Source organism: Rhinatrema bivittatum, chromosome 19, assembly GCF_901001135.1.
Source record: "Rhinatrema bivittatum chromosome 19, aRhiBiv1.1, whole genome shotgun sequence".
Lineage (NCBI taxonomy): Eukaryota > Metazoa > Chordata > Amphibia > Gymnophiona > Rhinatrematidae > Rhinatrema > Rhinatrema bivittatum.
This window is the reverse complement of record NC_042633.1, coordinates 31,908,471-31,930,162: the sequence shown is the minus strand read 5'-3', so window position 1 is coordinate 31,930,162 and position 21,692 is coordinate 31,908,471. Positions and strand designations below refer to the sequence as shown.

The following is a 21,692-nucleotide window of genomic DNA, read 5'->3' as shown; positions in this document are numbered from 1 at the left end:
CTGTTTGGAGAGGATCTGGACCAGATCATCAAATCCCTGGGGGAAAACGCGGTCCATCGCCTGCCGGAAGATAGATATCGATCCACCAGGGCATTCTCGTCCTCCCGGACCAGAGCCAGGGCGCAAAGACGATACAGGAACTACAGGCCGGCGGCGGCTAGGCCCTCTGCCCCCAGGTCTCAGCCCTGGGCGCGCTCCTTTCGTGGGCGCCGCCCCGCGCGTTCCGCTCCTACGGCGGGACAACCTTCTCCCAAGTCCTCTCAATGATGTTCAGCTCGCCCACTCCGCCGTCCCCAGGATTGGGGGGCGGCTGGCGTTCTTCTACAAGGAGTGGGCGCGGATCACCTCGGACCAGTGGGTACTGGACACCATAGGACACGGCTACGCGTTGGAGTTTGCCCGCGCTCCAAAGGAACGGTTCATCTTCTCTCCCTGCGGCTCGGACGTCAAGCGAAGGGCGGTGCAGTTGACGCTGGACAGATTGTGGGAGATAGGCGCCATTGTGCCCGTACCCTCCGGAGAGGTGGGCTCGGGCCATTATTCCATCTACTTCGTGGTTCCGAAGAAGGACGGGTCCTTCCGCCCCATTCTGGACTTGAAGGAGGTCAACAAATCCCTGCGGGTGGTACGGTTCCGCATGGAAACGCTGCGCTCGGTGATCGCAGCGGTACACCGAGGGGAGTTTCTGGCCTCCTTGGACCTGACGGAGGCCTACCTGCACATCCCCATCCGCCGGGAGCATCATCGGCTTCTGCGTTTCAAAATCCTGGACCAGCATTTCCAGTTTGTGGCGCTTCCGTTTGGATTGGCAACGGCCCCGCGCACCTTCACCAAGATCATGGTAGTCGTAGCGGCTGCCCTTCGGAAGGAGGGTGTTCTAGTCCACCCCTATCTGGACGATTGGCTCATCAGAGCGAAGTCTTTTCGGCATGGTCAGGCTGCGGTGGCCAGGGTGATAGAGTTTTTGCAGTCCCTGGGATGGGTGGTCAACTTCTCCAAGAGCTCCCTCGTGCCCTAGCAGCTCCTGGGAGTCATGGGTTCCACCATCGACATGGTCCCTTGGGCATTTGCGCACCTCCGACCTCTGCAACGAGCGCTCCTCTCCCGTTGGAAACCTCTTTCGCAGGACTACCAGGTGATTCTCCCGCTGCCCCAGTGTGCCAGGAACAGCTTCTCCTGGTGGATGGTCCCGGAGAATCTGGCTCGCGGCGTGTCCCTCGATCTTCCAAATTGGATAGTGGTAACCACCGACGCCAGTCTCGTAGGCTGGGGAGCAGTCTGCGACCGCAGCGCCACGCAAGGGACGTGGTCCGCGGAGGAGTCGAGGTGGTCCATCAACCGTCTGGAAACCAGAGCGGTCAGGCTGGCGCTCATCCACTTCCTGCCCCTTCTTCGGAGTCGGGACGTCAGGATCCTGTCCGACAACGCGACAACGGTGGCCTACATCAACCGACAGGGCGGCACTCGCAGCCCGCAGGTCGCTCTAGAGGCAGCGATGCTAATGCAGTGGGCGGAACGGCATCTGGGCCGTCTGGCGGCCTCGCACATCGCGGGAGTCGACAACGTCCAGGCGGATTTCCTCAGTCGCCAGTTTCTGGATCCCGGACAGTGGTCCCTCTCCGACGAAGCCATGCAGTTGCTGGTCCGGCGGTGGGGATCCCCCCACCTCGATCTCATGGCGTCCGCCCAGAACATCAAGGCGCCTCGCTTCTTCAGTCGCCGGAGAGAACGGGGGGCGGAGGGCGTGGATGCGCTCGCGCTCCCGTGGCCGACCGATCTGCTACTATACGCTTTTCCTCCTTGGCCGCTGGTGGGACGGATACTCCGACGAGTAGAAGTTCATCAGGGAACTGTGATTTTCGTCGCGCCAGAGTGGCCAAGACGTCCTTGGTTTGCGGATCTCCTCCACCTAGTTATCGACGGACCCATCCGGCTGGGACATCTTCCTCGCCTCCTACACCAGGGACCGGTATTTTTCGACCAGGCAGAACTCTTCTGTCTTGCGGCCTGGCTTTTGAGAGGCGCCGCCTCCGCCGACGGGGGTACCCGGAGGAAGTAGTGTCAACTCTACTGCGGTCTCGGAAGACCTCGACGTCGGTGGCCTATGTCCGTGTTTGGAAGGTGTTCGAGCTGTGGTGTACCGACCGGAACACAAGACCCACGGAGGCGTCTGTCCTGCAGATTCTCCAGTTCCTACAGGCGGGAGTGGAAAAGGGGCTCGCTTACAACTCACTTCGGGTTCAAGTGGCCGCTCTTGGTTCCCTCCTGCGGGGCGGGGGATCTCTGTTACGGCATCCGGACATCATTCGTTTTCTCAAGGGTGTCAAACACTTGCGGCCTCCATTGCGGGATCCTTGTCCATCTTGGAGCCTCAACCTGGTACTACGGTCCATGTCGGGACCTCCGTTTGAACCTCTGAGGAGTGCGACGATCAAGGACCTCACTCTCAAGGCGGTTTTCCTGGTAGCCATATGTTCCGCTCGGCGTATTTCGGAGCTGCAGGCTCTGTCCTGTCGAGAGCCTTATCTCCGGTTCTCCGATTCGGGCGTTTCACTTCGTACTGTGCCTTCCTTCCTCCCGAAGGTGGTGTCCGCCTTCCATGTGAATCAGACCGTGGAACTGCCATCTTTCTCTTCGTCTGAACCGCGGTCTCTCCGTCTCCTTGACGTCAAGCGTACGCTGCGATCCTACCTGGAGGCTACGAATGAGTTTCGGACTTCGGACCATCTCTTCGTCCTTTGGTCTGGTCCCCGGAAAGGATCCCAGGCCTCGAAGACGACTATTGCCAGATGGCTGAAGGCCGGCATTGCCGCTTCCTACATCGGGACGGGGCGGACTCCCCCACCCGGTATTGTGGCGCATTCTACACGCTCTCAGGCGGCCTCCTGGGCGGAGAGCCGCTCGGTATCGACGCAAGAAATCTGTAGAGCGGCCACCTGGAAATCGTTGCACACGTTCTCGAGACACTACAGACTACACCTCGCCTCGTCCGTCCATGGACACTTTGGCGAACAGGTTCTCCGAGCAGGCCTTGCAGGACCCCACCCGGTTTAGGGAAGCTTGGGTACATCCCACGGTCTGGACTGATCCAGGTACGTACAGGGAAAAGAAAATTATTACTTACCTGCTAATTTTCGTTCCTGTAGTACCATGGATCAGTCCAGACGCCCACCGCATATGGGTTCTACTCCTGCTCTGCTGTCTTTCGGGCTGATTCTTCTCAGCTGTTCTTCATGTTACAGTAGTGTCTTCCTGTTGTTGTTTTTCACGTGTGTCCCGTCTTCCCTGTTGATGGAGGTTGACACGCTATATTCGTGACCCCCGCCCATTGGTGGGAAGGTCCCAGTTTTTTCTCGATTTCACTTTAGCGGCTTATTGTTGCCGTCTTGTTTCAACTTGATCCAATTGGGAGTTTTCTGTTTACTCGGGCTCTGATATACTCGATACTGAACTCCTGCAGAGGGGGTACTAGTACTTATGGTGACGCCCCCTCAAAGCTTTGGGCTGACTCCATCTGCTGGATTGGGGACATAACCCACGGTCTGGACTGATCCATGGTACTACAGGAACGAAAATTAGCAGGTAAGTAATAATTTTCTTATTTCAGCCCTGCTTTTGTCTGAGCTGGGAGTACAGAGAAGGAAACGGATGGGTACAAAAAGAAACAAAAACCCCCCCCCCCCCCCAAGATTTTGCATCTGTTTTTTGCAAGATTCTTCACGCTGGAATTCTTTTCCTACCAGAAGCTGCAGGCTATTAAATAGGGATATGTAGGGAGAAAATATTTAGTTTGGTTCGTTAATATGATTGGGGGAACCTCCATTTGTTTCATTAATTAAAAAAAAAAAAAAAAAAAAAAATTGGTCATTTGTTTCATCCGTTTCACAAAGTCAATAGGGGAAGACCCCATTGACTTCACCGTAAAATAAAAATGGGTCCAGGACCTGGCCCTACGTCTAGGCCCTATACCAGGGCCAAGTCCCACTCACTGAGGCCCAAGTCTAATGCTTGGTTCCATACTGAGACCCGACCTAAGGCCAGGTCCTAGTCATGTACGCCCAAGGCCTAGGGCTAGGCCTGATTCCAAGACCAAGACTTGAGCCTTGGCCTAGGCTAGAGGCTAGGGTCCCAGTCACTGAGACCCAGGTCCAGTCCAGATCAGACACGAGGATCCGGCCTGGGCCCGGTGCTGAAGCCAGGCCCAAGCCTGGGTCCTGAACATCAAGGCCTAGGCCTGGATCTGATGCTGGGTCCCAGCTGAGCCCCAGGCTGGGCAAGGCCAGATCCCGACGCTATACCTGGGCCTAGGCCAGGTCCTGGTCGCCGAAGTCTAAGTTCAGATCTGATGTCAGGGTACAGCTGAGGCTGGGTCCCAGTTGCTGAGGCCTAAGCCCAGGTCCGTCACCTGGGTCTGGACATAGTCCTACACCCATCACAGAGACCTGACCCTAGGCCCAGCCCCAGAGGGCAGGTCCCATCACCAGGACTTGAGAGTAGGCTATATCCAGGCCCAGGCATGATGCTGGGGTGCGGCCAAAGCTAGGTCCCATCGCTGAGATCTGGGCCTAAGCTGGGGACCGGCCAAGGCCAGGTGCTGTTGCCTAGGCCCAGGAGCAGACCTTCCAGCATCTTTTTTTCTTGATCTGGCAATTACAAATAACACTCTGCCCAGAGGTCACACCACAGTGACATTACTTCATTGCCTTCCTCCATAACAGATAGGGCCACATTTGCTGGATAACTTGCCAGTTATCAGTCTAAATGGCTTTTGAATATTGACCTAGAATCTTTGAAATCAAAGTTTTGTGCTGGGCTCCGTCGGATGACGTTACCCATATGAGAGGAATCACATCCTGCTGTCCGTCAGAGAACACCTGATATGGATAAGTAAACTCCTTTTATTTATGTAAACATTCATTCAAAACAGATGCAGATCCCTACTGTTAAATCCTTGTACAAACCTATTGGGCTGGCTTTTCAAACCATTTACACTCCGTTTTAAAATCCGGCCCACAGACTGAATTCTGCATTCATTTTTAGCTGTGGTGCGTGGTGAAGTAAAAAGAAGAACAGGATCCCCCCAGCGAGCATTACAAAAAAACATGGGGTGCAAGGCCTGGCAGAACATTTCTGTAAGGGAGATTACAAATATGCAAAGGATAGTGTTGATACTTTGCAGGGAGATAACAGGACTAAGTTACATGCAGAATCAGTGGGAGAAGTGAGGAACACAGATACATCCCGAGGAGATAAAATGGCTTGCCGCAGGGTCTTGGGTACCTTGCTCATACTGCTCCTGCTGCTGGGCTAGTTCCTCTCTCAGTGCCTCTGCACGCTCCCTGCTCTCTCTCAGCTCCTGCTGTGCTGTCCTCAGCTGCTCCTGGAGGTGCCTTTCCAGGTTTTCCTTTTCTTCCAGCGCTGCCAGTCGCTCCTGTGCTAGTGAGCGCAACAATCGGCTCTCCTCTTCCAGGCCTTCTTGCAGCTGTTGGGCCACAGCCTGCCGCTCATTCAGCTCCACCTCAACTGCATAGGGAGACAGGACACCAGTCAGGAAAAGATGGGCTTTATCCTCTCATCCAGTTACTGAGACAGAGTTATAAACTTTAAATGACATCACTCCCATATATGTCCCTAACAGAACTGGTATGATCGGTGTACTATTGTCAAAGCAAAACTTAAAATATAATTAATAGAATGGAGAAATTACTTACCTGATAATTTCGTTTTCCTTAGTGTAGACAGATGGACTCAGGACCAATGGGTATAGTGTACTCCTGCTAGCAGTTGGAGACGGATCAGATTTCAATCTGACATCAGTCCTAGTACATATACCCCTGCAGGAAGTGCTGCTCTCCAGTATTCACCTCGAAAAGCATTGTGGATATATGTGTGACTGAATAATTTGTATAACTTGATTAACTTGAACTGTGCCCTCAACCAAGAAACGTCGACACCCGGTAGGATGGGTGTCCTAATTGGAGGGAAAGCTTGGCTTACCCGTGAATAACTCGCTCTCGGGGATGTCGCTCGACAATTCCATGAATGACGGCAGCCGTGGGTGGGATGCTGAATCCATCTGTCTACACTAAGGAAAATGAAATTATCAGGTAAGTAATTTCTCCATTTCCTAGCGTGTAGCAGATGGACTCAGGACCAATGGGATGTATAAAAGCTACTCCCGAACCGGGTGGAAGGCTACCCGAGGCCCACTTAGTACTGCTCTTGCAAATGCTGTGTCCTCTCAAGCCTGAACATCCAGGCGGTAGAACCTGGAGAAGGTGTGGATGGAGGACCATGTCGCCGCCCGACAGATCTCGGCGGGTGACAGCATCTTGGTTTCCGCCCACGACACTGCCTGGGCTCTAGTGGAATGGGCCTTGACTTGCAAAGGCGGCGGCTTGCCTGCTTCTACGTAGGCCGCCTTGATGACTTCTTTGATCCAGCAGACTATGGTTGCTCGCGAGGCCACTTCCCCTTGCCTCTTCCCGCTGTGAAGGACAAATAGATGGTCAGTCTTTCGTACGGATTCCGACCTTTCCAGGTATCGGACTAGGAGCCTGCTGACGTTGAGATGGTGTAGACTTCGAGCCTCTTCCGAATTCTTATGCTCATCTGGCGATGGTAGCGAGATGGTTTGGTTGAGATGGAAGCGATACACCACTTTGGGGAGGAACAACGGAACTGTGCGTAACTGGATGGTTCCCGGGGCGAGTCTGAGGAACGGCTCTCAGCAGGACAGTGCTTGTAGCTTGGATATACGACGGGCCGAACAGACTGTCAGCAGGAAAGCTGTTTTCAGTGTTAATAGTCGGAGAGAAAGACCGCGGAGAGGTCTGAAGGAGGTTCCTGCTAGGAAATCTAGGACTAGGTTGAGATTCCAAAGAGGCACCAGCCAGTTCAGGGGTGGTCGGATCTGCTTGACTCCTTTCAGAAAATGGGAGACATCCGGATGAGAGGCTATGCTGCTGCTCTCGCTCTTGGTTCCGTAGCATGACAATGCGGCCACCTGTACCTTGATGGAGTTGAGAGACAATCCCTTCTGTAGGCCGTTCTGCAGGAATTCCAAAATCGCAGGAATTTTGACTGAGCGTGGTATGATGTCGCAGTCCTCGCACCAGGCTTTGAAAACTCTCCAAATCCTTATCTATGTTAGGGATGTGGAGCCACAGTGCGCACCAGATCAGAAGTTGGTTCCAGGGCTTCCCCGAGAGTGTTGTTCCTGGTCTGTGATAAGCAGGCGTATGTCACCACGGCACAGACATAACGGAGACGTCAAAAGACTGTTTGAGGATGGATTCCAGACGTCCGTCTTCGGTATCCTTGAGCGCTGCTCCTCCCTCGACTGGGATAGCAGTGTGCTTCGAGACCATGCAGACTATGGCATCCACTTTCGGACATGCCAGATCTTTGGCAGCGGGGTCCAGAGGGTACATGGATGCCAGGGCACGTCCCCTTTCAACGTGGTCTCCGGGGCTTCCCATTCCAGGTCAATTAGCTGCTGGACGGCTTGTAACAGTGGGAAATGATGGGAGGTCTGACGGAGTCCCTCTAGGAGGGGGTTTGTCTTAGATTCCCCCAAGGCATTTGTGCCCGAGATAGCGAGCTCTTTCAAGCTGTGTGTGACTAGGTCTGGAAGCTCGTCCTTGGTGAAGAATCGCCTCATGATTCGGTGGGGTTCGGTCCCTGGGGGGAGTTCCCCTTCCTCCAGGGGTTCTGAATCATCGTTTGAGTTGTCCGTGTCCCCGAAGGCGGTGGAGGCACTTCTCTGGGCATAGAGGGTCCCGGTATGTTGATGTCCTCTGGCGGAGGCTGTGGCTGTGTTATCAGAAGCCCCGGCTGCATGTGGACGAAGGTATGCAGGCCTTTGAAGATTTACAAGACTCACCCGAATTAGCAGAAACCTGGCATACAGAGCAGAGGGGAGAATCAGCTGCCAGCCGTTTCTCTTCCTCATAAGCTGTCTTAGCCTTACCTTCTTCAACTCTAGAGCATTTCCTCCTAGAGAATATGCTCTCAGCAATCAATATCAATAGGGACAAAAGCTGCTTCAACAGCTCAAACATATTTCTTTGCTTAAAAGCAGGAAAGCTGGCCAGTCAGAAGTTTGAAGCTCAATGAGGTAGGCTGTCATACCAGCTCTAAAATATGGTCTTACCTGCTAATTTTCGTTCCTGGAATACACGGATCAGTCCAGAGTCCCGTCCTGTTGTGGGGGAGAGTCTGCTCGTGTTTAGGTTAGAGTCCTGGCTGTATATAGGTTTTTAAGTTGTTCTCCTGTTGTGGAATTATAGACTGAGTGCGATGAGTTTCGGTCTTTTTCCCCTTGCTCGATGGTTGAAATTTATTTGCATTAACGTTGCAGAGATATAATCTTGGCTTGGGTACAGGTCAATACTGTGGGACTGCAGGTGGCACTCCGGGTTATGTGGCAGTGCCAGTGAAACTGTCTCTGTCTCCATCTGCTGGAAGGGAGGCATAATCACAGGAATCTGGACTGATCTAGGTATGAACAGGAACTGGGAGTGATATCATTTAAAGAATTTTAGAACTATGTCTCCAGTAGCTGAATAAGAGGATAAAACCAGAAGGCAAAGGAAGCAAAACTACTGCTCATGTATCATATGGACCAAAGACATCCACCCTCTTCCCCCAGTCACATTGAGAAGCATTGACAGCAGCCTCACATCTCTCATACCAGGCCGTGCCCCCTATCCCATTAGACATGATATGCCTGGGCCTTCCCCACTGGTGAGGTGCACTCAGACCTGTCCCCAAGCCTTCTGTGAGACATGCTCACAGGAGAGGCACCCCCTCGAGATGCCTGTGAGATAGACTCACACTTGTTTCTGGCTTCGTTGATCTTCCTCTCAATGAGCTGAGCACTGCGTTTTAGCTCTGCAGACAGACTGTCTCTCTCCTGGTGCAAGAGCTCCACCTCTGCGCGCAGGTCTTGGTTGGACAGGCCACAGCTGCGGAAAAACACAAGGGTCAGTGAGACCCCCAAAATTGGGCCCCAGGGAATGCTCTAGAAATGGTTGCACTTCTAAGACCAGGGGAGGGGGAGGGAAGACTGAAAGCAGGGACTCCAGGTCATCGGGGGGACAGGCTTGGCCAGACCTGGTTTTGTCCCTCACCCTCTCCATTGCATGCTGAGACTTAGTTTCTCTAGGAAAAGCAGGAACTGCAGGTGCCAGCAAGCACTGGAGAAAAGTTAAGTCCAGCTTGCCTGATGGCAGAGAGCCAAAGCCAGCTGGTCACTGTGTACAGAGCTCTCCATTACAGAGACTTGTCGGAGAAGCATGGGATGAGGGTAGAACATAAGAAGATGCCATACTGGGTCAGACCAAGGGGCCATCAAGCCCAGCATCCTGTTTCCAACAGAGGCCAAACCAGGTCACAAGAACCTGGCAATTACCCAAACACTAAGAAGATCCCATGCAACTGTCACTAGTAATAGCAGTGGCTGATTTCTAAGTCAACTTAATTAATAGCAGGTAATGGACTTCTCCTCCAAGAACTCATCCAATCCTTTTTTAAACACAGCTATACTAACTGCACTAACCACATCCTCTGGCAACAAATTCCAGAGTTTAATTGTGCACTGAGTGAAAAAGAACTTTCTCCGATTAGTTTTAAATGTGCCCCATGCTAACCTCATGGAGAGCCCCCTAGTCTTTCTATTATCCTAAAGCGATTAGCGGCTCAGCTATTTTTTGTTCCAGATCTTTTGGTATCGGCTGCTGTAGCAAACCACAAGGATACCACAGAACTCTGACGGGACCATGTGCCCATAGGCAATCCTAGGGCAGGTTATCCGCAACTAACCTGTCACAATCTGCTGCAGTCACGGCTTTGGCTCTCTCCTCCAACTGCAGCCTGGCCAGTGCAGATTTCCGGGCCACCAGACCTAACATGACACAAAAACATCCCCAGTTAGATGCACTCTTTCCATCCAAATCTCTTGAGAAACAAAAGCATTCAGTTCCCACACCTCTTTTTAGTCAGATTTTTATTTCATTCTTATTGAGATATTAAAGCAATAGTCTTCATTATTTTTTTAAGTGGGGGCCACTTTGCATCCAATGGAACTGGAGCAGAGCTGGGTTGGGGAGGGGTCTCTCGCCAATATTGTGGCCCCCTCACAACTTCCCCTTGGCCATTGCCAGCTCCTCTCTCCCTGCTGCACTTTTGCCAGCACGGGTGTGGGAAGCTTTCATTTGAGCTACCATTCTTTACCTGGTCCATTACTCCTCCACCTCCAGCCCCCCCTTCTTAGTTCCTGCCCCCTCTCAAATTACACTTGCTAAGACACCAAAAGAAGGCAGATACAGCGTGGAGTACTCGGGCTGCAGCTCTTTGCTTCTACTCCTCCCTCTGCAGTGCTGCAATGTTTCCTGCTCCTTTGGCCATGGCTATCGGGCCCTGGCTGCTGTTACTGGCTCTCGGTGTGCTGCAGGGCCAGCTCGGGCGAGGGGTGGGGCTCGGTCTGCCTCGCCTTCTCCCCTTTAGCTAACTGCAGGGCCAGGAGCTCAGGCAGAGCTCTTCTCACCATTGCAGTCCCTTGCCTTTTCCTCCTCGCCACCTATGCAGAGGCCTTCAATGTGGATGGAGCACACGCACAGTGTATTTTTATCCAGTGGCAGTGGACACACTGGGAGCTGCCCTGGGGGTCCATGGGAGCCACTATTGGCCCCCAGGCCTTAATTTGAACATCATTTTATGAAAGTATTTTCAAGGATCTCCCTGCTGGGCTGTCATAACACTGGGAAAAATCTAGGGCACCATGCAGGTGTTGCAAACATGCACGTAAAGTACGAAGACGGTACGGATAGCCAAAGAGCAAATCTCCGAGCAAGCAAACCAGCAATAAGCATAAAGCATGAATACAGTAAAGAGATGCTGCTACTCCCGATTCCTTGTGAAAGGAAACGCCTTCCTTGCCCAACACACATGTTTTTGGCAGATAAGGTAAGCCCCCTCCACTCATGTTACCTTGAATTGTGTCAATTCTTTTTGTTGCAAAGGTGATTCTCTGGCCCAGTGCCTGCAAGCGTGACGCAGCTGCCTTCAACCCAGACTCCTGCCCCATAACAACCTGATGGAAACTGGGGAAAAAAGTGGAAACAGTACACACACTGACAGACACAATGCGAAGCACGGACATACACGGATGTCTCAGCCCTGCCTCCCTCAACTCTCTCTCAGTCCTGCAGTAGCAAAGTCTGAAGTATCACTCGCAGACCTCCTGTTTGCTTTTCTAACTAGATGAAAGGGAGAACGTGACAGCTTGTGATCCCCCTTCTCTCAGCTTCTTACCTCTTCACGGCATTGTTTAGCTGATATATCATCTCCTCAGCCTTGTTCACCTGTTGTTGGAGGCACGTCACAACCTCCCGAGCATGAGATAGCTCATCCTGTGCTACCTGTGAGGAGCAGAGAGAAGGTGAACAGCTTTAAATACAGAGGATCTCTACAGGCTAAAGGATGGAGATGAAGAGAGGGGGTAACGTGTGTTAACTTTAGGTATAACATTTCTGCATGGAGCAGCAGTTACTACCCTTTCAACCAACGAGCAATCGTGCCCTTAGAAGCTTTACTTTCCTTATTAGTTCCTCCAAACAATACAGATGATCAGACCACCGAAAACTGTTGGTGACCTTCAGACACCGCAACAGCACCTGTAGAACGTCCAACAAATGAAGCTCCCTCGCCCTTGGAGTTTCAGATGACAAATTTGGAAATGCAGGAAGCTCCACCATCTGGTTAAGGTGGAACGAGGAAACTACCTTGGATAGAAATGAGGGCACCATACGCAACAACTATAATTCTCAGAAACAGCTCTTTACAGGCCAACGCCTACGGCTCCAAAATTGGAAATGTTCCCCCAGCACCATGAAACTCAGAAACTTCTGGTGGTCAATCCAAATGGGAATATGTAGGTAGGCTTCTGACAAGTCCAGCGAAGCCAGAAACTCCCCTTTGTGAACCTCCACTAATCACCATACTCAACGTCTCCGTCTGAAAGCGCGGCACTCGGAGGTCAGAAAGGACCTTCTGCAGATCGAGAATGGACCAAAAGGTTCCTTCCTTCTTGGGCACCATAAAACGTACACAGAGTAATGACCCTGCCTCCTTTTCAGGGGTGGCACTGGAACAATGGCACGCAGCAGCTGCAGATTTTACAACGTCTCCCACACTGCCTCCCGCTTGGCTCCAGGAGATGCAGCGGGAGATTACAAAGGTGTCCCTGAGTGGCCGAGAAAATTCTGAAGCATAGCCTTCTCTCACCACCTGAAGGACCCACAGGTCTGATGTGAGCTTGGTCCACTCCTCGTAAAAGAGGGCCAGCCTCCCTCCAATGGCCTCTGGAGAAGAGTGGACCTGCATGTCTTCATTGCCCAATCTTGTTTCCGCCCCCACCTTGGGACCCACTGACCATCGAGGACCCGCACTGGGCTTGAAAGAACTGCTGTCGTCCAGAACTCTGCTTTGAGGCCACCGGCGCCCAATTCCTGCCAGTGCGAAATCTCCTCGCCTCCCGAAATCAAGAACGTGGAAGAAAAATCTTCTTGGGGTTCTTCTTGTCCTCAGACAACTTGTTATCCTTCAACTCCCCCAATTACTTCATGAGCTGCTCAAGATCCTCTTCAAACAGCAGCTTTCCCTTAAAGGGCAGGTTAGACAACTGGGCCTTAGACTACACATCCGCCGACCAATTTCGAAGCCACATGAGCCTCCTCGCAGCCACAGCCGATACCATGCTCCTGGCGGAAGTCCGAATTAAGTCGCACAGGGTATCCACCACATAAGCTGCTCCCGCTTCCAAGCAAGCCGCTTGGGCCACCCCCATGGTCGTTCCTAACTTCATAAGAACATAAGAAGATGCCATACTGGGTCAGACCAAGGACCCATCGAGCCCAGCATCCTGTTTCCAACAGAGGCCAAACCAGGCCACAAGAACCTGGCAAGTACCCAAACACCTAGAAGATCCCATGCTACTGATGCAATTAATAGCAGTGACTATTCCCTAAATAAGCTTGATTAATAGCAGTTAATGGACTTCTCCTCCAAGAACTTATCCAAACCTTTTTTGAACCCAGCTACACTAACTGCACTAACCACATCCTCTGGCAACAAATTCCAGAGCTTTATTGTGCGTTGAGTGAAAAAGAATTTTCTCTGATTAGTCTTAAATGTGCTACTTGCTAACTTCATGGAGTGCCCCCTAGTCTTTCTATTATATGAAAGCGTAAATAACCGATTCACATTTACCCGTTCTAGACCTCTCATGATCTTAAAGACCTCTATCATATCCCCCCTCAGCCGTCTCTTCTCCAAGCTGAACAGCCCTAACCTCTTTAGTCTTTCCTCATAGGGGAGTTGTTCCATCCCCTTTATCATTTTGGTTGCCCTTCTCTGTACCTTCTCCATCGCAATTATATCTTTTTTGAGATGCGGTGACCAGAACTGTACACAGTACTCAAGGTGCAGTCTCACTTTTTATTGTGCTCCTGGAGCACAAGCTAAAGCTGCTCTGACCCCTTCTTTCTTTTTTTTTTTTTTTTCAAAAAGCAATTAAAAGGGTCACACACACAGAAGGGAAGAAAACTGAAAACCTTCCCTGCTTCTGTGAAGAAGGCTGAGCCCAGGCCGGTGACAGAGACCCAGAGGGGATAAGTGAACCTATCATCCCCCCCCCCTCCCAAAGATTAGGGCAGAGCTATCCCAGGGATCACCAACCCCCTGCTCTACCAGAGGGATGGCCCACAAAAAGTACCTAACACCTCGGGGAGCCGAACATTTTTCTCTCTAAAATATTATATATATACACATCTAGGAGCAGCTGGGGTAGCAATTGCCATGATCAATGGAATGAGGGAAAGGCTATAGCTGTGAAAAAGTCGTAAATATACTGAACCATGTAGAATTGGTGGATAGTAATGAGCAGAAAGTAATGTGCTTTGAAAGATCTTTTTACCAAAGTTATCTAACAGCTTATGATCTTTCCCTGGAAGAGAATTCAAATGAATTCATGTCTTCTTTGCCTTTTTCATTGCAAATTCAACAACTACAGTCTGGTGAGGCAAGTGGACAGCCCCAAAGCCCAGTGACTGTTGGAGCCGGTATTTCTAGCTATAGGAGCGCCCAAAAACGGAGCTTCCCACATTCACATTAGAAGAACGTGACCTGGAAGAGCTGCCAGTTCCACTGGAGCGTCTAGGCCCTGATGAAGTTAGAGGAGCTCCTTGCAGACATGGACGCTTCACATCCTCTAGGGGCAATGTGTGGTCCAGAGGATCAGGTAGCAGGTCTGAGAGAATGCCATTTAAGTCATCATCTGAATCCTAACAGCACCAAGTTACTCTCCCAGGACCCCCATGAGGAAGAGGGTGAACGGGAAGGTGCGTCTGGTTGACTCCGAGGAGGAGTGGCTGGACCAAGACCACTGACCTGCTAGACTCAGCTGCAATTGAATGCAATGATGATGGAACTCCTACCTTGTGTCTGACCCTTTCCATGTTCAGCTCGGCCGTGCGATCCTGGAGGCTGTGCAGAAGCACCGCCTGCTGCTGGCTCCTGGCTTGCAGCTCCTCCTCCAGCTCCAGGACCTAACCCAAGCAAAAGGTTTTATCAGCACTACCTCAGCTGCAGCATCCCCATGCCTCCCTCAATAACTGCTGCCCGAGGGTGGGAAGGGAAGTCTCCCTCCGAGAGTGAACTCCTTAAGTGCCGCTCGACTGCCAAGCAAAGGTTCAGCTTGGGCCTAGAGCACTCAACTGCCAGTTTTCTGTGCTGCAGTGCTACGGCTGATCTGAAAGGACCCCCCTCCCCCCTTAACTGAGAGGTCTCTACTCAAGTTACCTGGTGTAACCTGAAGCAGATATCCAGAGGCAAGGTGCTGCTGGATATATCTGGATGAAGTTAGCTGGGTTACTTTAGGGCAGGGTAATGGTGAATATGAGCGCTGACCGGTTAACGTTTAACTGTGCACATCCCCAGCACTGCCTCTTTTTTTTTGTAATTTAATGTTTATTAAACAAGGTCAAAATCATTACTACAGTACACATAACAGCTTAGTAAGAAACACTAGTGTAGTGTAGTTTCCATATCCATCACCTTCCAACACGAATTTATAAAGTTATGTGACAACAGAACTCGGCCAGTCGACCCTGGATTTTATTTTCAGCTCTCTTCCCCCACCCTTCCCTTCTGAACCCCGTGATACTACCTCCCAAACCTCAATAACTAACTGGGTGTATGTGTCTAACCCTAACTCACATACTATTGAGCACTTAAATTCCAGGCCCCAAACTCTGAGCCTCTTGCCATCTGATATGTGGTGCCCACGTTTTTTCAAATCGTGGGATGCAATCATAAAGGTGAGCTGTCGATTTGTACATGCTAGCCAATCGGACTTGAGCATTAATTTTCTGAGGAACATCAGGTTTACCCCACCAAGCCGCCAGTTCACACCTCGCTGCCACTATGACGAACTGACCTCTCGGCTACTGTGCAAATATCTATAGAAAGCAATAAGCACCTAGGATTCCTCACGATCTCACATCCCATGATCTCATAAATGAAATCCAGGATCATATTCCAATAATCTGTCACTTCAGCACATTCCCACCATGTGTGGTAAAAATGCCCCTTCTCCCCACACTGTGGCCAGCACCGATCAGATAACCCGGGAACATCCTAGTCATTCTATCCTGAGTAAGATACCACCGGGTTCTCTACCTCCCCTGATGACACTGAACTCCTCCCAGTCATTAGATAACAGAAATCCCATTTGCATATCTTTTTCCCAAGCTAACACGTTTTGGTTTTGAATCCACCTCCCCTAGCAACAGTGCATATATTTTAGAGATTCCCTTACCCACTTTATCTGCTCTTGAACAGTAAACTTCAAACATGCATTTACTTTTTTTAAGTTCTTTCATTACCCCCTGCCACTTGACAAATCAGTACTGCCTCTTTATGTGGGTAAAATTTTGTGCATGCAAGAATTTGCTTGGACAAAATATGTAATTCATTCGGTGGGAGGGATATTTTAAACCCTGGAGATCTGTCCAGCTCTGAAGTTAGCCAGACAAATCTCTTGAATAAGGACATCTAAGGAGTTATCCAGGTAAATCCTTGTGGATGACAACTGCCCTTCCCCTCAGCAGCTAAAAGCATGCATGCAGTTTCATGGTGCGAATACATGTATTCGCACCGGGAAAAAGGAGCATACTGAGGGGCGGGAGGAGGTCAGGGGAGTGAACGTATGTGCAGGGATTTGATTTTCAAAGCCCTGCACATATTTTTTCCCCCTGGATCCTGCCTTGCATGAAGAGCAGGTACAAAACCTTGCTGGTCGGATTTTCAAAGGAAAACTCCCCAAGGAGTTTCTTTTTTGAAAATCAGCTTGTAGGTCTGTGGGTACTTAACCTGCAAAGTGCCTGACCTCATGAAAATTAACTCCCTCCTTCCCAACCCAAAGGGAGGGAAAATCAGAAAGAAGCCAGCCTGCCCTTCTCTGTACAGACGCTCCTTTGATGGGGGTGATATCTGTTTTACCTTGCTGCGAATCTGCCTCCCATCCTCACAGTGGTGGATCTCCTGTGACTTCAGTTGCACCATAAGAGCGAACACTTTCTGACGCCAGCAGGTCAGCAGCACCTGTGCTCTCTCCGAATCCATGTCCAGGGACTCCGGCCTGACCTGAATACAGAGAGAGGGATGGAAAGACTTAAGTTCCAGTTCCACCACTGTCAACAATTCTGGGTAACGGCTTAGTACTAACAGCATAGAGGTAACATCTGCAAACCCAGAATCCCAGTCCCAACTCACTGCAGTGACAGCACAGAGCATGTCAATTTAATTTTCTGTACTGTTATCTACTCATATATATTTTGGCAGAGCAGGCTGAAGATGAGAATGCAAAGTGCCAACAGGATCGGGAACGACGTCTGTACAGCACGCGGAGCTAGAAGACAGGAGGAAGTCTTACCGAAACCCCTCCAAATGTCTCTGAATCGGGAGGTAAATCATCTTCTCTCTTTTTTTTTTTTTAAACTTACCTAGGCTCAGCGCTTACCAGCTGAGTACTGAGACTGCTTCTGGCTGTGGAGGAAGAAGGCTTTGGCTGTCAGTCACGCTCGGCTTCCTGCACCCACTGCCTTTCAGCTGCTTCACCAGCAAAGTCCACACCGGGAACCGGCTACTGGACCAAGGCACAGCCCTGAGGGATCTCGGAAATGGCCTCAGGAATTCTCAACCAGGGAAGGGACGGTATCACCGCAGGAGAGTGGGGTTCAATTTTTTCTCCAATTTAAATGTAGAATTTCTCCTTTCAAAAAGTACAGCAATCCCCATAGGGAGAGGTACATCAACCATCTGCTGGAGACGGAGAAATACTGAAGGGGTTTGTCTAGGGTGACGTCAACTTTGAAACCTGACTCTGTCTCCATCTGTTGGCAGGGGAGCATAACCCCATTGTTCCTGAGTCCATCTGGCTACACGCCAGGAAAATTGACTTTTAGGAAAAGTTGTAAAACTTGTTTTTTAAATTTTTTTTTTTTTTTTTTTTTAATGGTGATAGTCTGATATCTTGTTTATTATTAAATTTGTTTGCATTTATTATTATTGCTGCAGACATGCTTTTTATGTTTTTATCCTTTTTTTTTTTTAATTTGGCTGTATTAATATTTTAGCTTGTACATCACTTAGAGGTCTTAGGAAACGAGGAGACTGACAAATATAAAGCGATCAATAAGGCGGAGCATAAATGTTTTATTCAATGAACTGTAAATTAATCCCATACCTTCCTAGCCAGCTCCTTCTCCTGGATGGACAAAATGTCTGTCAGGGAGGATAGGCGGACATTCAAGAGCTCCATGGAGGTTTTTAATGTCTCTCGCTCTCTTTCCAACTGCTGCAGGGAAAAAACATTAAAAAGCAACAGACAGGTAAGGACTTCTTGGCCCAAAGTCTCTCCGATTGTCCCCCCAGGCTCTGCTCGGTCTCCAGTCATCTCCCTCCCTTACCTGCACCAGTGCTTTGTGTCTGTCCCAAAATGTGCTTGATGTTTATCATAATTTTGTTTGCTACCACCTCAGCTGGACAATCATTCCAGGCATCCATCACCCTCTCAGTATTTTCTCAGAGTATCATGATTCAGCTTCCCGTTCTATGGGAAATTCCTCCTTCCTGAACTTAAATGTAATAGGCGCACAGCAACAGCAAGAGATCTCTATCTGCATTTATCAGACTTGCATGGTTACAATGTGTCTCCTCCAACCCATCTTCCATCTGGGCCCAGTGCAGGTTGAAGGCCTTGCTCAAGGTCACTGATTGGGTGGCGGATACTGGTGAAGTTTTCCTGGCTACGTCCCTCTCATCCCCTAATTATAACCTGCAGGATGGGCCTCAGGCTCTTTCTGACCTTCTCCAGTCACCATCCATTCCTGCACTTCCTCTCACCCCAACAATCCCAGTACATCCTATTTCCCCACACAGAGGGTGAAGTGCTCTGAGCTGCATTTAGAAAATGCCGTATAAAAATTTAAAAGTTCCATATAGCATTCAGTAGTTTCTGTGTTTCATAAAGGGAGTCAAGCAGCTCTGGCTATGCCCTGTTGTATTTTGGACCTTCCTTGGGACAAACTGGAACCACAAGTCCCACACGTACACCACGGGCCCCAGAACTGTTTGCTGACATATCAGACCCGCATTACAACCCACAAAGCATTTTTAAAAATTGATATCTATATATTTAACGATGTTGTATTCATACCCTTGCCCATAGCACAGAAATTATCCCTCCTCTCCTGCAAATAATTCAAGTGGTGCCACGGAGCAACCCAAACCGTGGTCCAGGTTCACCTGCACAGTGCCAACGAGCTGCTCCTTCTCCCGCCGCCACTCCTCCGCCCCAGTGTCATCCGGCACCAGCTGCCCAATGTATGTCCTCAGCTGCTGCACCAGGGACTTCTGGGACTCCAGCTCCGTGTTGGCTCCCCTAGGAAAAGTAACAAGAAAGGGAGGTGTTTACAGACCCCTGCCTGCCACTCTCTAAGCAACATTTCCAGAGGGAGAGTGAAAACACAGACTGTGGGTGCCCAGAGCAGGGACACACATTCTTTTCTGACCCCCAAACTCTGTCTATACCATCAGGTTTTCCTGCCAAAAAACTGACCAGTTTGCTTCTGCCATTGTTGAGTATTGCAGCTGTGACTGTTCCCAAAAATGTTCCATAATTGCTCCAGCTCTCTGATTAAAAAGAGTTCTTGCCTTCGAAGAGGGTGAAATCTAGTCCCCTCCCCCACTCAGCCCAAGAAGATGCCCTAAAGTTATATTTCGGGGGGGGGACAGGGGGTAAAACAATCCCCTGCGAGAGCCCTACCTGAACCGTGGCCATTTCTTTGGCGTAATTACGGTAAATCCCTCCTCCAGTTCTAGGCTTTCACAGGGAAACAACCCCAGTTTAGCCAGTGGTAAAAAAGCTTCAGCTGCAAGGAACAGAAAGCTGGTGTCGCCTACTCTTCCTGTCTACATAAAAGCGGACGCCCCCCATTGGTGGGTTTAATGGTAAAATGACTGTTTACCTGCTCATTTCCGTTCCTTGAATACAGTCAGACCAGTAGGTTATGCACGCCAATCAGCAGATCAACCTTTTATGCATCTGTGCCGACACCAGCCTGCCAGTATTTCTATAACAAGCTAACTGTGGACAACTTTAACACAAGAAAACAATCCACACGCCCAGTTATTATCTATCTTTTCTCTTTTAAACCCGTGCACGTCCAGAAAAATAAGGAAGAGTTTGCAGAACAGGTAAAAAAAAACCAAAACAAAAAAACCATAAACACTCGTTCACAGTGACATCCACTAGGCCTGCTAACTCTGCTTCCTTGCCTGCAAAACATCTTCTGTAATGCAGAAAAGTGAATAAATGACAGAAAGGACCAGCAGCATAGGGAGGGTCCTAGACTGATCTTGCTGCTTACCTCTTCAGCCCTGTCTCTTTACCTTTAGATATTATAAGCCTCCTTAAAAAGCCAGGTTTCTAGCATTTCTCTACATAGCTTATGCTCTCTCATTAGCAGGTAATGATGACACTACAGTGGGTGGAGCTACCCCAGCTCCTCAGTTTATTGTGGGATTTGTAGTCCCTGCTTCATCCGATTCTGAAACCAAAACTACACGTACCAGACTGCATCAGGATAAAAAAAGGGTGTTGATAAAACTAGGCCTGGCCCAGAGTCTCCATCCAGGAGCGGATTAACTTGGCAGCTCTCTATGCACATGTTTGTGCCTGGATGTGCGTTTACCTTAGCTGTTCTGTAAGGACCTCTCTTTCTTGACTGGCTGAGAGGAGTTCCTCCTGGAGCCTTCTCACTTCCTGCAATGTCCTCTCCCGCTCCGCCTCCAGTCCCTGTGCTTTGCGCTGCAGGGAAACAGCCACCTCACCATGGGCCTCTGCTGCTTTCAGGAGCTGAGCAGAAAGAGAGATTAGATATGCAGTTAGCTCTCAGCCAGTGTGATGCGGCCTTTGTCAGAAGCACAGATTGCAAGTGACGCTCCGGCTAATTTTAAAATGAGCGCACAGGTGCCCATACACGCACATGAGTGGACATACGCGCACAATTTAAAATACGCGCGTCACGCATAAGTATGCTTCCGATTTTAAGCGGTTACTCAAGCAAACATATTGCATGTATCTTCCTTAGGACTTTCTCGGGGTTAACGCACGTAGGTAAGCGGATTTTAAAACGCGCGTGAGGAACATTCCCTGTTTTTCCAATTACTCCACCAGTTTGCCCAGTCAATCACGAAGTTATCCAGACCCCAACAAGCTGCCGTGCGCTACGGTCTCCGGTTTTAAAATACGGTGTTACGCACGTACCTTTTCCACTTTTTTTTTTTTTTTTTTTTTAGCACCAGCATGCACATAATTAGCAGGTTTAAAAATCTGCATTGCTCACGCGCAGCCCATATACTCACGCACTGGAGAAATTACTTACCTGATAATTTCATTTTCCTTAGTGTAGCCAGATGGACTCAGGTTATGTGCTCCCCTGCCAGCAGATGGAGACGGAGTCAGGTTTCAAAGCTGACGTCACCCTACATACATCCCTGCAGTGACCTTAACCCTTCAGTATTCCCTTCAAAAGCCACCGTGGACATACTAATGAAAGGACTTAATTGAAAATATGAATAAAAATATGATTAACTTGGGCAGCTGAGGGCAGGACGCTGAGTCCATCTGTCTACACTAAGGAAAACAAAATTATCAGCTAAGTAATTTCTCCATTTCCTAGCGTGTAGCCAGATGGACTCAGGACCAATGGGATACAAAAGCTACTCCCGATCGGGGCAGGAGGCTGCCCACGGTCTGGTTAACACCACACGTGCAAAGACTGCGTCCTCTCGGGCCTGAATGGAGAAGGTGTGCAAGGAGGACCACGTTGTCACTCAGCTGATGTCTAGCTTCCACCCATGAAGCTGCCTGATCCTTAGTGGAATGAGCTTTAACTTGAAAAGGTAGTGGCTTTCCTGCCTCCACATAGGCTCCCGTGAACATCTCCTTAATCCAGCGAGCTTCGACTCCCTGGGACCACGGATCTCTTCTGCGACTGAAGAATCGGGGAACCTTCGCATTGTGGGATGTGGCCCGCAGGTCGATTGACGGGAGGCCGCAACGA

General features: G+C 50.0%; 1 protein-coding gene across 2 annotated transcripts in view; it reads right to left on the bottom strand.

The window, feature by feature from the left end:
* CCHCR1 (coiled-coil alpha-helical rod protein 1) overlaps positions 1-21,692 on the bottom strand; it is a 54,701-nt gene that overhangs the window by 17,072 nt on the left and 15,937 nt on the right. For both annotated transcript variants that reach the window (XM_029584866.1, XM_029584865.1), the window contains exons 5-14: positions 20,319-20,482; positions 18,871-19,006; positions 17,810-17,920; positions 16,564-16,707; positions 14,499-14,609; positions 11,317-11,423; positions 10,993-11,105; positions 9,826-9,907; positions 8,839-8,969; positions 5,281-5,523 (exon numbers count right to left, since the gene is read on the bottom strand). In XM_029584866.1, the coding sequence (XP_029440726.1) occupies positions 5,281-5,523; positions 8,839-8,969; positions 9,826-9,907; positions 10,993-11,105; positions 11,317-11,423; positions 14,499-14,609; positions 16,564-16,707; positions 17,810-17,920; positions 18,871-19,006; positions 20,319-20,482 (1,342 nt within the window). The remainder of the gene's footprint in view (positions 1-5,280; positions 5,524-8,838; positions 8,970-9,825; positions 9,908-10,992; positions 11,106-11,316; positions 11,424-14,498; positions 14,610-16,563; positions 16,708-17,809; positions 17,921-18,870; positions 19,007-20,318; positions 20,483-21,692) is intronic.